Below are 12,389 nucleotides of genomic sequence, written 5' to 3' on the forward strand. Positions count from 1 at the left end.
ATTTGGCGCGAGCAGGTGATTATGAGCTGAAAGAGGACAGTACGCTCAGCTCTGGAAGGAGATACCAGCAAACAAATTATTTTCTACTGGAAGCCATCAGGAAAACTGGATTATGGTTGGTGTCGTGTGACTAATTTAATGTTGTTCACTAAACCCAGAGGTGTCAGAGGGTGAAAAGGGGGTTTGACGGGGCGGTAGTTAGCTAGCGACGTTATGTCTGCAGCTGCTCCGCCTGCGTTGTTATTGTAAGCTACATGTTTTACAGATTTGACAGTTGTCCACGTTTATGACAATTGAGCAAATTTTAATCGAGAATTGTGGCGGATACAAATCACTTTTTCGTCTTTTTCTGCTGACTTCCACAGAATGTTGTTAACTCAGTGAAGTCAGTGAGTTTATTGTAATTGCTACAGTTTTATAGTATTTGTATATTTGAAACTTGTTGATTTAGCTCATTTTTAGCCTCATTTTTGGATTTGTTTGACTCGTTTTTTAGATCACATTGGGTTTGCCAAGAGACTAATTTATCTTCTTAAATCTTTGATCACTTTATGCCTCTCATTCTCCTGTTCTTAAACAGGTTTTGCTGAAATAACAGCTTTCTTTGTAACTTAAAACATGTTAGAGATGTCATCACAATGGAACAGCAAACCACAGCTTTTTATTTAATACAGGTTTAAGTTAAAACTGCCGGACTCTTTTTCTTCTCAGTTAAATTGGCTCAGATTCAAATCTGTTTCCAGCCTCTTAATGTTTTGTTTTGTTTTAATATCTTCCAGCAAAGTTGGGTAGAAATTAGTTACATTTGATTGAGTAAAAATACTTTTAAAGGTATTTTTACTGAGCTGTACTTTTTACTTTTACTTGAGTAATCTTATTTTGAAGTATTTCTACTCCTTCTTGAGTAAAATTTCTGGATTTTCTTCCCACTGAATGAAAAACAAACATGTTTTTAACCAAAAATTCACCAGACACAGACACACAACTGCAGTTTAGTTAAAGTTTCAAAAGTTTTTTATTGAAAGAAACTGATTTGGAAAAATGTTCTTTTGCCTGATTTTATTTTTTTCTTGCTTATATGAATTATTGTCATTATCATGCTAAAATACCAACATTTCCACTTAAGTTTATATTTTGTTCCGTCTGATTATGTAATTTATAAATATTAAAAATACTTGAGTAAACTTTTCACCAAATACTTTTTTACTCAATAATTTCTTGGATGAATACTTTTTACTTTTACTTGAGTAAAAATATGTTGAAGTCGTGCTACTTTTGCTTGAGTACAACATTTGGTTCCTCTGTTTTCCAGCCGCCATCTTGATTGAACAGAGCTGAAGAAGTCCTCCCGCCATGTCGGTTGCCGTGGAAACTACGACGTCCAGGGTTCCCCGGCCCATCCCGGCGCACCTCTCCCATGCAGAGCAGTCCTTCTCCCTCAAGAAGCGCAGATTTCCGTTTTCCTCGGCGTCCACGTCCAGCGCCTCCTGCTCCTCCCCTCCTCGAGGCTCCTACTGCCTCCCTCCGCTGCCGCCCTCCAAAGGATGCCCGCCGCTGAGCAGGATGTTCCCTCAGCATCAGTCGCCGTGGACGCCGCTCTCCGATTCGCTCAGTAAATCTCCCCCGCCTAGCTCTGTGTATGATCCCAGTAAGCAAACGTCCTATTTTGGTCAGTGCTTCACTAATCTGGGTCTTCTTGGGAGAGGATCCTTTGGAGAGGTCTACAAGGTGAGCAATGTTAGGATTGGTAAACATTAAGGCTAAAACGATTAATTGTGATTAATTAAATAATTAACTAAGTTAGAAACTGATTAATTTTCAGTAAACAGACTCCAAAAAAAGGCTAATCAGTTGATAGAACAACAAACTTAGAGCAGTAATTAAGCCAAAACTGTACAAAAATATTTACATTTTGCATTTAAGAGAAAATATTTTCTACCCAGATCCCCATTTTAGCTTCACCTAGTTCAAATTCAGTTAAATAATTAAGCATCTTTATTATTCAATTATTAATCTGTCAATCCAAAATTAGAACTGAAACAATTAATCGTGATTAATCTGATTAATTAAATAATTCTCAACTAAGTTAGCTATAGATTAATTAACTGGAGTATAAATCCTCAACAATAAAAGCTGAAGTTGGAGTTTCAGAAAGAGCAGGAGCTTCTTAAAGAGACAGAGGCCCAATTTCAAGACGTTAAAATTTCTAAGTCATATTTGAAATTTACAGCATTTTTATAACAACAGAAGGTAACATTGTGTTATAAAATTATTGGAAAACACATAATACTTCCCCTTTAAGCATTTTCTTTATTTTTGCAGGTGCAAAACAACAAAGACGGGCGATTGTACGCCGTGAAGCGCTCTGCCCAGCGCTTCAGGGGAAATGGCGAGAGGCAGCGAAGCGTCAAAGAAGCCAGGAACCACGAGCGAATTTGTCCTCACCCTCACGTTCTGGATTTTGTGGCGGCGTGGGAAGAGAGCGGCCGCCTGTACATTCAGACGGAGCTGTGCAGCACCAGCCTGCTGCTGCACGCTGAGAACAAGCCTCCCGGCCCAGGTCAGCCTTAAAACATCTTCATTCAGAAACCCAATCGTTTCTGCACCTGCTGACCGCCATTTTGTTTCTGGTTGATCCAGACGAGCCGGCGGCGTGGGGCTACCTGTGCGACCTTCTTTCTGCCCTGCAGCACCTGCACTCTCATGGTTTCGTGCATTTGGACCTCAAACCCGCCAACGTCCTGATCACGGATTCTGGGCGGCTGAAGCTGGGAGACTTCGGGCTTCTGTTTGAGGTCAACCAGACCGGCGTCGAGTCCAAAAACAGGAAGACGAAGGAGGACGTCCAGGAGGGAGACCCGCGATACATGGCGCCGGAGCTGCTGCGCGGCGAGTATGGACCTGCAGCGGATGTTTTTAGGTACGGCAGGGCAGAAATGGAGAATATTAAAGGGGACCTATTCTGCAAAACTCATATTTTGCCATTTTTTATGCTTCTATTTGGTTCTTAAAAACAACTCAATTGTTTAAAAAAAACAATTATCGTATATAATTTATTGTGATACATTTCTAAGTTTTGATTTCTTGTCGTGATAAATTCCAATTAATGACGGTAAACTGTCCTCGTTTGTTCGATAAAAGCCTCAATAAATGCTAATAAATTTGAAAATAACTTGACCCTGTGCAGCTTAGTAATAGAAATCACACTTCTTCATTATAGTTGTTGACTTACCATCCAGTTATCACTTGCTGCATTCTCGTTAGTTGTACAGGAGGCTCTACTAATGGTTTTCAAAGATGAATAGTTATATACAGTTATATAAAGTTGTTGACTTACCATCCAGTTATCACTTGCTGCATTCTCGTTAGTTGTACAGAAGGATCTACTAATGCTTTTCAAAGATGTATAATTATATAGAGTTATATAGTTGTGCATCTGTTTGTTACGACGGCATATTAGGGCCATTGTAGATGGGGAAAAAAGACGAGTAAATTTCCGCCATAACACTCAGAAATTGTAAGATTAATCTCAGAATCTTTCTAGAGTTGCTAGAAAAAAAAAATCAGAAATTCAGAAAAACTTGACTTTTGAAACTCGGATTTAAAAAAAAATGTCTAGAAAATTTCTGGGGGGGGTTCATAGCAAATTTGGAACTTTTCAAACTCGGAAATTTCTTTTTTTTTTTTTTTCTAGAAAAATTCTAAGATTAATTTCAAAATTTAACTTTTTTCCAGTAAATTTCTGACTTTTCAAACTCAAAAATTTTCTTGTTTTTGTTTTATAGAAAATTTTAGATTTTTCAGCAAAAATTTACTCCCTTTTTTTCTATCTACAATTGCTCTAATACAGCGTTGTACTTTGCTGCCATTTTCACACCTGAGCGCAAACATTGAACTGGGGGGCGTGGCCAACAGCAGCTTATCGGGATTTAAAGGGACAGAGCCCGAATTCTGAAGGAGCTCAAAATAGGCAGAACTGATCAGACTAAGTTCTGATTACTTACTTACACATGTTTTGTATAGATGATAAACCTATCCCAACCTGTTCACAATGCCTTAAACACTGATAGTTTAAGTTTAATAAAAACTCTTTTTTATGCTCTTAGTTTGGGTGTTTCTATTCTGGAGCTCGCCTGTAACCTGGAAGTTCCAAACGGCGGCGAAGGATGGCAGCAGCTCCGACAGGGCCACCTTCCCTCAGAGTTCACCAACGGTAACATCCGCCCCCGTCTGCCAGTGATGAATCTGTCCGGATGAAACCAGGAGCTTTTCTTTCTGCCCGTGTTTCCAGGCCTGTCTGTTGAGCTTCAGTCCGTCCTCAGGATGATGCTGGACCCAGAACCAAACGAAAGACCAACCGTCTCTCAGCTTCTCGCTCTGCCATGCGTCAGGAAACGCAGATGGAAAAGGCGGATTTACCTGATGGTGGCTGAGACCATGCTGACAGTGGTGTCCTTCTGCCAAGTACTGGTTCCAGTCTGCATTCTGCATCATATGTACATTTAATCACCGCAAAGGTTTTTAATGTTTGATTTCTCTTCAGTTCGTGGTGTGCTTCGGTTGCAAGCTCCTCTCCTCGGTTCGCTTGCCGTTTCTGCCTTGTTGGTCGAAGCCGGAGCCGTGTACGCCGCCGAAGGACAGCTGGGACAGAGACGTGACGCTGTCCCTCAGTTCCCTGCACAACGACCCGGGAAGTCCAGAGGACGACGGAGTCTTTCTGCATCACTCAGACCCAGAACTTTCCCCCACCTTTTCAAACAGGTACAGGATCATTAACAGGTTCAGAATAAAATCGCAAAGATACCAGAATAAAGTAATAATCATACGGGAATGAAGTCGGAATGATACGAGAAGAGCCATAGCGATGCAAGAATAAAGTCGGAACAAAGTCTCAATAAAATGAAAATAAAATCGGAGCTTTGCCAACATGAAGTTGAAATAAGACAAGAAAAAAGTCGTAATAATAAGAGAATAAAGTTGTAAAATTACCAGAATGATACATATTAATTATTATTGTATTAATACCAGAATATATTCATATGTCAGTACAGTATATGCAGAAATCACTGAAGTTGTCTGTTGAATAATAATCTTTTCATCTTTTATTAAAGTTAACATTCATTCAGATATTTACTGTAGTTTTAACTAATATAAATTATCTATCTAACTCTTCTTTTTTTTGTTTTCATTTTTCCCTCAGAATTAAATCTGGACTGTCGGTAGAAAGCACATCCACTCCTCTGCCGGGTTCTCCGGTCCGCGGCCCGGTCCACTCCACCCAGTCGGTTCTGGGCAGCTGGTCGTCCTGTAGCCTGCCTCTGACTCCGACCAGCTCCCACCTGAACAACTCCTGCCACAAACTCACCCCCGACGTCAGCCCCATACACGCAGAGCGCCACCCGGGCTCCCCGTCCACAGCGTCCACCGAGCGGCGCCGCCGCGGCCGGGTCCGGGCGGAAGAGGCGGCAGCGACACCGCGGCCCAACTTTGAACCAAAGAACCTCCTCAGCCTGTTTGAGGAAACAACTCTGGAGGGACAGCCTTGAGGACATTTTTTCTTAAGCCTCTTTGGAACTACAGAGTTTATTTTACGGCGCCCCCTAATGGACAAAGTGGGGTTTATCTTATTCCCTTGCAATAAATTAGCAATTTCTCTTTTGTACACAGTCACTGTTATAACAAATGTCAATTTAAAACCGCAAATACCTTTAAAGTTCCTCAATGAAAAAGTGTTTATGCATTCTGAAGTGATTAGAACTTGATCTATTAGTTCAGGTGTGTCCAAAACCGTCTGCAAACCATCAGAGGGCCAAAATTCATTACATTAAAAATACATTACATTTGTCCTAATTTTTTTTAATCAAATCTGTTTATCTTTAGAGATCCACAGCATAAAAACGGCTTCAGACTGATGCCTTATTGCTAAAAAAAACCCAGGAAATTTCCACATTTTTGGTTTCATCAATAGTTTCTACTGGTCTTGACTCATTGGTTAGGAGTTGAACAAAAATCATTTCAAGGGTCAGATGTTTTACTAACAACATATTAACATACATGGAAAAACCTTATATTGCAGCAGAAATACTTTCTGTTTTCAATATTGCCAATGAAACAACCAGTAAAAAGAAACGTGTCCACCAGGGGGCGCCATATTATTTAGTGTTGGATTTTTGTGAACTTTTCTATTTTCCTGCCATTTTTTGGGGGGGGACGGGAGGGTTAGAGCGTATTTGAAAAAGAAGGGATCCAGGTAAAAGGTCTGAACGTGTAATCAGACCTTACAGAACTTTTTTTTTTTTACATTTGTGTTTTTGTGCGGATAGTTTCCCCAAATGGTTTGATTTACACTGAAATAAGTTACAAGTTGCATGATAGTCTCCAGAGTAAATTTGCTTATAGTGTACTCTCTTGCAGACTAGATGTCTGCAAGAGAGTACACTGAATTTGTGATGCATGCTGTGGCTATAAAGCTTCGGAAAACAAACTTTGTCTTGTCTGGTTTGTTCTTTTTTGTGGTTTAAATCTGAAATCAACAGAATTAAATGAATGAGTTGTGTTTTACATCATTAGCACTAGATGTCAGCCATATACTGAATGCTAGATACCTCGGAGTTATAACTGCTGGATGAAGTTATCTTCACTAAACATTCACCTTAAACTATGTATGTCAAACTTAAGGTGTTGGAGCCAAATTTGGCCCACCGTCTATCTACCATAGGCCCCATTAGTACAACTTTTTAAAAAAACATTTGTGCGTTCAAATACTGTTTTATCAATCAAATCAAAGAGCCATCTTCATCTGTATACTAGGGGTGCCATTTGTAAAGTTACACAGTAAAAAATAGCAATAATTTGATTTAATTTGGCCTGTCATACCGGCCACACATTTATAAATGTAAGAGTTCCAAACTAAATATTTAATTCACCAGCTGAATATTTATCTAGCTTTATTTAGCTATATTTAACTTTCAAGTTCAATATTTGAAAGCTAACTATTCAATTGAGCTTTCAACATCCAAAGCTAAATTTGAATTTTAGCTTCAAATTTAATTTGAAGCTAAACATGAACTAAATTTGAATTAAAAATCTGAAATATTTATTCAAATATGCAAATTCAGTATTGGAAAGCTACACAGTAGTTAGCTTTCAGTTAGGTAGTAGTCAGGAAGCTAAATATTTAGTTTACCTGGGTCGCGGCTATGAACCGTTAGCCACGCTGTATTTTGAAAATTAAAGTTTCGGAATGGGGCGGAAGCTCTTATTCTGAAAGGGAATCGAGATTTGACGTAACTTCCGGCGCGCTTTCTGGGCTCACAAAGGTGTTCCTAGGTTAGTATCATCATGTTTTGTAATATAATATTTAATATACATGTGTGGGTGTGAGCTGAACCAGATGAAATGTCGCCATGTTTCTGGATCTTTCGATCTTCGAGATGTTAAAGCAAATCCTGACGGAGCGGAGCTAATGTTGCTAATGCTAGCTGCCCACGTTAAGCAGGACCAGAAGCTCAGCTGCTGTTTATAACAGATTCAGACTGGAAAGTGATGCAAATGTATCCTGTTTTAGTACATAAATTGTTATAATTTTAGCTTAGTTTAAATTAATAATTCGGAAAATATGTACTGCATCAGTTAGCGTTGATATTTAAGGTATATTTAATGTCAAATTGATAGCTATAAAGCTTAGAAAACAAATTGGGAACATCAAGCTTGGACATAATTAGATTTTTATAATTATAAATTAACGTTATTATTGTTTGATGTTGGAAATTTAGATAAAGGTTTGATCAGTAAGACCCAAGACTCCACATTGATTTGATTAAAAATTGGGTATTTTAATTAGGTTTTTCCTTGGAGACGCTGACTTAGGGGGTTAGTTGCTTTGTTTAAACTTCAGCAAGTCGTCATCACCACACGGCATTTCTAAAGTTGATGCAGTGAAACTGGGTGATATTTTTCTCAAGAAATTTAATTATGTTGAAGTATAAATAAGTTTTGATCACTTTATTTGAAAATAAAGTGATCACAATAAAATAAAATGTTAGTTTTTTTCTCATTATTTTCCTTCAGAAAAATAAAAAGGATTTAAAACTGCTGTAAAACTGTTTTCTTAATGATAATCAATCAAGCATAATTGAGCGCCTGTCGCTAAAGATTTTTTACTCAACGAGTTGGATTAATGCAGCCAGAATTGAATGGTTCAATCATTTGCTCATACTTTTTCTAATCTTTATCTGTTTTTATGTTTTTAGGATGTCTAAACTGGAACGTCTGAATGCCCGTGTGGCCAAACTGCTGACTGAAGCTGTGCAGGAGGTTCTGGTGCTGGTGAAAGAGACGGTGTGTGAGTACCAACAAAGAACCTTCAGAACACAGAGAGAAAACGAAAGTCTGAAACGACAGCTGCTGGAGCTGCAGGTCAGACTCGCCAAAGAAAACACAGGTGGGTTATGCATCGTTCAGTCCCTCCAGGATGTTTCATGCAATAGTTTCAGGTAAAGTTACTGATTTTGCGGCACCTATTTCAAAAGGTTGCGGTCAAAGTTGCACAATTTTTTAAACCTTTATTTTTGGTAAACTGCTGCTAACTCTGCAACTAAAGATTTGTTTAGTAACTGATTATTCTGACAATTATTCGATTAACCATTTAAAAAATCTGGCACATTCTAATCTAACCTCTTTAGCATTCTTTAGAAAATATGAGAAAAGCATTAAAAGATGCAAATAAACTAATAATTAAATTCTTTTTTTAAATTAAATACATATTTAATGTCTAAAGTAAAATAGCAAAGCATTGCTTTTAAGGGTTTTTTTATCTTAAATGCAAAATGTTTATATTTTTGTTCAGTTTGTTCAAATGGTCTTTTAGTCTCTATGCTCCAGTTAGCAACGATTTTGTTACTAAATTTGTTGATGATTACTTCAATATTTGATTGATCAGAATTAATTGTGTCAAATCTAATTGTCTTCCCGCAACAGGACAGAATTTTAACGGTTAAAATTTAAAGTTTGGTCAGAAAAGATGAAAATACAGAAAATAAGGTTATTTGTCAGATTTTCTTTCTTTCCAGTTATGAGTAAATAAAATTTTATTGTTTTTTTCTAATTATTTTCCTTCAGAAAATTTAAAAGGCCTAAATTTTCAGAAGTTAGAAATGAATTTTTTTTTTATTTTATTTTTTTTAGAAATTTGTAAAAATTTTAACGTGTGAATTTTGAAACTTTTCCTGACTTGAGTAAAATAATGCCCATAAAACTAATTTAGACTGGATAACATAACTCATAATAAGAATAAACATTTCAACGTAAAACAAACACTACAAAGTTGACTTAACTTAGAAATTAGTTAAAAACTTATGAAAATGCAAATGGAAAAAATACATGTAGTAATGTAAATTTAATTAAGTTTAAAATTTCAGTATAATAGTTAAAGAGAGATTGCTGTATCAATAGTTTTTAAGTGTTTCGAACTTGACAGTTAATGTTGATAACTGAGAGAAGCAACAATAAAACTAGACTGAGTCAAGTGGAGTCAGTAAATCATTTTTACAGTGTGGAAAAGTTGCGGTGATTGAAGATTGCAAATCCACGCAAAATTTCCAAATAATGAGTGAATTTGCATTAATGGTTGTTGTTCAGGCATCTTAAGTTTCATGATGGATAAAAATCTTTTATTTTTTTCTACGTTTGCAGCTGTTCTCTCTTCGACGGAGCCGTTTCTTGAGAAAACGGATCATGTGGATGAGCCAAACCAGGATTTGAGCCTCTTTCAGAATCATCATCCAGATGAAACTTCCACAGAGCCAACACTGATCACTGATCTCGCCGTGAAGCAGGAACAACACATCGACCACGAATCAGGAGCTGAGCGCTGCAGAGCAACAAGTGAGGAAGTCCAGGCGTCGCGCTGTGCAACCAGGGAATCGGACGCTGCGTCATTCAACAACGTGTGCAGCTCTTACACTGGCGGGATCCAGCTTCCTGCCATCAAAACAGAAACGGAACAACAGCAGCTGGCTGGATGTGTCAACTTGAGCTGCAGCTCTTCAAAAGATCCCGGTCCACAAGCCGGCGCAGAACGAAACGGACTCGTCTTCGTCGATTCAAATCTCGCCCCCGATGGGAGGCAGGGCGTCGTCAACGGCAACAGGGCCTCCACGGTCAACGGAAGACAAATCAGTTTGAATCGTGTCGGCAGAAGCGGCCTCCACCTCTGCATCGTGTGCGGGAAAACATTCAGCAGGGTGGCCAACCTGCGGATCCACCAGCGGTGTCACACAGGGGAGAAACCGTACGGCTGCATACAGTGTGGGAGGCGCTTCAGCCAGGCGGGAGACCTGAAGAAACACAAGAGGGTCCACACGGGGGAGAAACCGTACTACTGCAGCCAGTGTGGGAAGAGCTTCAGCCGAGGAGAGAACTTGAAGAGACACCAACGGATTCACATTGTAGAAACTCTGCAGCTGCAGCAAGCGTGGACAGAGCTGCAGTAGATGGACTCAGCACCCTTCCTGCATCTAATCTTATAGGTTTTAACATATTCGATCAAGATTTGTTTGGTTACGTTTACACAGCAGGCAAATGCAACCCAAATTTGATTTCTGTGTCATATATCCATATCCAGCTTTTTCGCTGCAGACAGACAGAACGGCCCAATTCGGATCTTTTCACCCAAAAAATATTCTATCTGTGCTATTTCAATATGTGGAACTAATTTAGATATCCTATTGTTAAAAATCATGGCAGCGACAAATGTAAACAGTAACATGACATATATTCATAATTCAGCCATAGCGCTAGCATTCATCATCGATTGGCCAACCAGGGGAGACGTCTGCATGTTGGAGTGACAAGAGCTGTATACTTGGGAGCGGCTGCGGCGTTTTGGGAAAATGGTGGTTGACGATTTTACAGAAGAGCTGTGGATTCAACACATTGGAATGATGCAACTTTTTTATGAACTATGTCTGAAAAAAAAAACAATCAATGCTACAAAAGTCTCATTACGGTCGAGTTTAATCAGTAGTTTGAAGAATAACACAAAAACAAGTAAAAATCGGATTTCAGGAAAAAACAAAAAATTATCGTCAAGACCTGCTTTGTGAACGTAGCTTTAGCGTTTTTTGAAACAAAATGTCCCACCATCTTGCTACTCAGTCTATCAAATGCCTTCCTTTTTCACATATACACGGCTATGATGATGCTTTGTGTACGAATTGCTGCATGTGTGAGATGATTAATCGGTTTAATCGTGATTAATCGATTATGGAAATAATCGTCAACTAATTTAGTCATTTTTTAAATCGTTAAGTAGAGTATACACACTCAGGAAAAAAAGGTCATTTGCTGAAAAAAAATACATATTCACAGCAGTAATTAAGACAAAACTGCACAAAAAATTATACGTTTTGCATGTAAAATGAAAAAAAAAACATGTTCTACTCAGGTCCTCTCAAGTAACTAGTTTAAACTTGACCCAATTCAAATCCTGGGAAAACCTGTATTAACAACCTTTTGCTATCCAGTTATTAATCAGTTAATTGAAAACACAAGCAACAAATTAAACTTATTGTGTATTGATAAGTGAAGCAAAAAGGGTTTTTCATAGTTCTTTGCCTAAAAACACTGTATTTTAGGCAATAAAATGTTTATTTTCTGATTTTAAAGTGAATTAGATTGTTTATTTGCATTTTTAAATCTATTTCTAATATCACATAAAACCAGTTTTAGTGTTTAAATGAAAAATCTGCAGAATGCGACAGTTATGTAATCAGATCAATCGTCAAAATAATCAATAGATTAATCTGTTGCTAAAACAGTGAACACAGTTTGACCCAATGAGTTTTCATGTTGATGAACTCCAGATTAGTGCATGATGAAGGAAAAGTTATTCTCAGTTCATCATCACATTTAAACTGCTGTGACTTGAATTCATATCCAGTAAATCTGCTTCACCATATTTAAGCTGATAATCGTTGTTTACATGGTGGAAAATATTTCTCTGTAACTTCTTCTCTGTAGCTATAGGGCATGCAGCGGCGCCTGTTCCTGGTTGACTCCATTGTCCTGAAGCCTAAACAGTTCAAACATTTATTTTTGAAACACTAAAATTGGCTGAGTTAATTATTTTTAGCCAGTTAAATCTGTAACAGCCTGTTATCATTTATTACAAACTTGTTGACGTAGCCGATGCTTTTTTCTCAGTTTTTTTTTTAACCAGTTTTATCAGTGGTTAGTAATCTGAGAGTAATATATGAATTTAAAGTGCAAACATTACACAACTAGATGTCTTGATTTAATTTCAATTAACCAATAAAGATGGTTACAAATAATTACTGTGCGTTACTTTTTGTTTATCTTTGTAAATATGGAGCTTATATATATATATA

At 37.9% G+C, this 12,389-nt stretch overlaps 2 protein-coding genes across 3 annotated transcripts; both read left to right on the forward strand.

Annotated features, from left to right (window-relative positions):
• The first annotated feature begins 7 nt into the window (after positions 1-7).
• Positions 8-6,484, forward strand: pkmyt1 (protein kinase, membrane associated tyrosine/threonine 1). Its single transcript, XM_007572801.2, has 8 exons — positions 8-115; positions 1,313-1,728; positions 2,323-2,560; positions 2,641-2,920; positions 4,107-4,213; positions 4,292-4,464; positions 4,544-4,761; positions 5,201-6,484. Exons 2-8 carry the CDS (start codon positions 1,354-1,356, stop codon positions 5,544-5,546), a joined length of 1,737 nt encoding a protein of 578 aa, XP_007572863.1. The 5' UTR covers positions 8-115; positions 1,313-1,353; the 3' UTR covers positions 5,547-6,484.
• A 739-nt stretch (positions 6,485-7,223) lies between these two features.
• LOC103152361 (zinc finger protein 24-like) lies at positions 7,224-12,209 on the forward strand. Of its 2 annotated transcripts, none has more exons than XM_007572802.2 (3): positions 7,224-7,329; positions 8,253-8,443; positions 9,694-12,209. In XM_007572802.2, the coding sequence occupies exons 2-3, from the start codon at positions 8,254-8,256 to the stop codon at positions 10,491-10,493; spliced, it is 990 nt and encodes a 329-aa protein (XP_007572864.1). In that variant the 5' UTR covers positions 7,224-7,329; position 8,253; the 3' UTR covers positions 10,494-12,209. The 2 variants fall into 2 exon arrangements, with proteins under 2 accessions (XP_007572864.1, XP_016516529.1); XM_016661043.1 differs by lacking the exon at positions 7,224-7,329 and adding an exon at positions 7,382-7,542.
• Positions 12,210-12,389: the final 180 nt, after the last annotated feature.

Source organism: Poecilia formosa, unplaced genomic scaffold (assembly GCF_000485575.1).
Source record: "Poecilia formosa unplaced genomic scaffold, Poecilia_formosa-5.1.2 Scaffold308, whole genome shotgun sequence".
Taxonomy (NCBI): Eukaryota; Metazoa; Chordata; class Actinopteri; order Cyprinodontiformes; family Poeciliidae; genus Poecilia; species Poecilia formosa.

What these genes read in the sequence shown, in the direction of transcription:
- pkmyt1 (XM_007572801.2), top strand. Translation starts at nt 1,354, where the DNA reads ATGTCGGTTGCCGTGGAAACTACGACGTCCAGGGTTCCCCGGCCCATC. An exon ending in GAACAAGCCTCCCGGCCCAG is followed by an intron (nt 2,561 to 2,640) that starts GTCAGCCTTAAA and finishes TGGTTGATCCAG; the next exon opens with ACGAGCCGGCGGCGTGGGGC. An exon ending in TCCCTCAGAGTTCACCAACG is followed by an intron (nt 4,214 to 4,291) that starts GTAACATCCGCC and finishes CCGTGTTTCCAG; the next exon opens with GCCTGTCTGTTGAGCTTCAG.
- LOC103152361 (XM_007572802.2), top strand. Translation starts at nt 8,254, where the DNA reads ATGTCTAAACTGGAACGTCTGAATGCCCGTGTGGCCAAACTGCTGACT. An exon ending in ACTCGCCAAAGAAAACACAG is followed by an intron (nt 8,444 to 9,693) that starts GTGGGTTATGCA and finishes CTACGTTTGCAG; the next exon opens with CTGTTCTCTCTTCGACGGAG.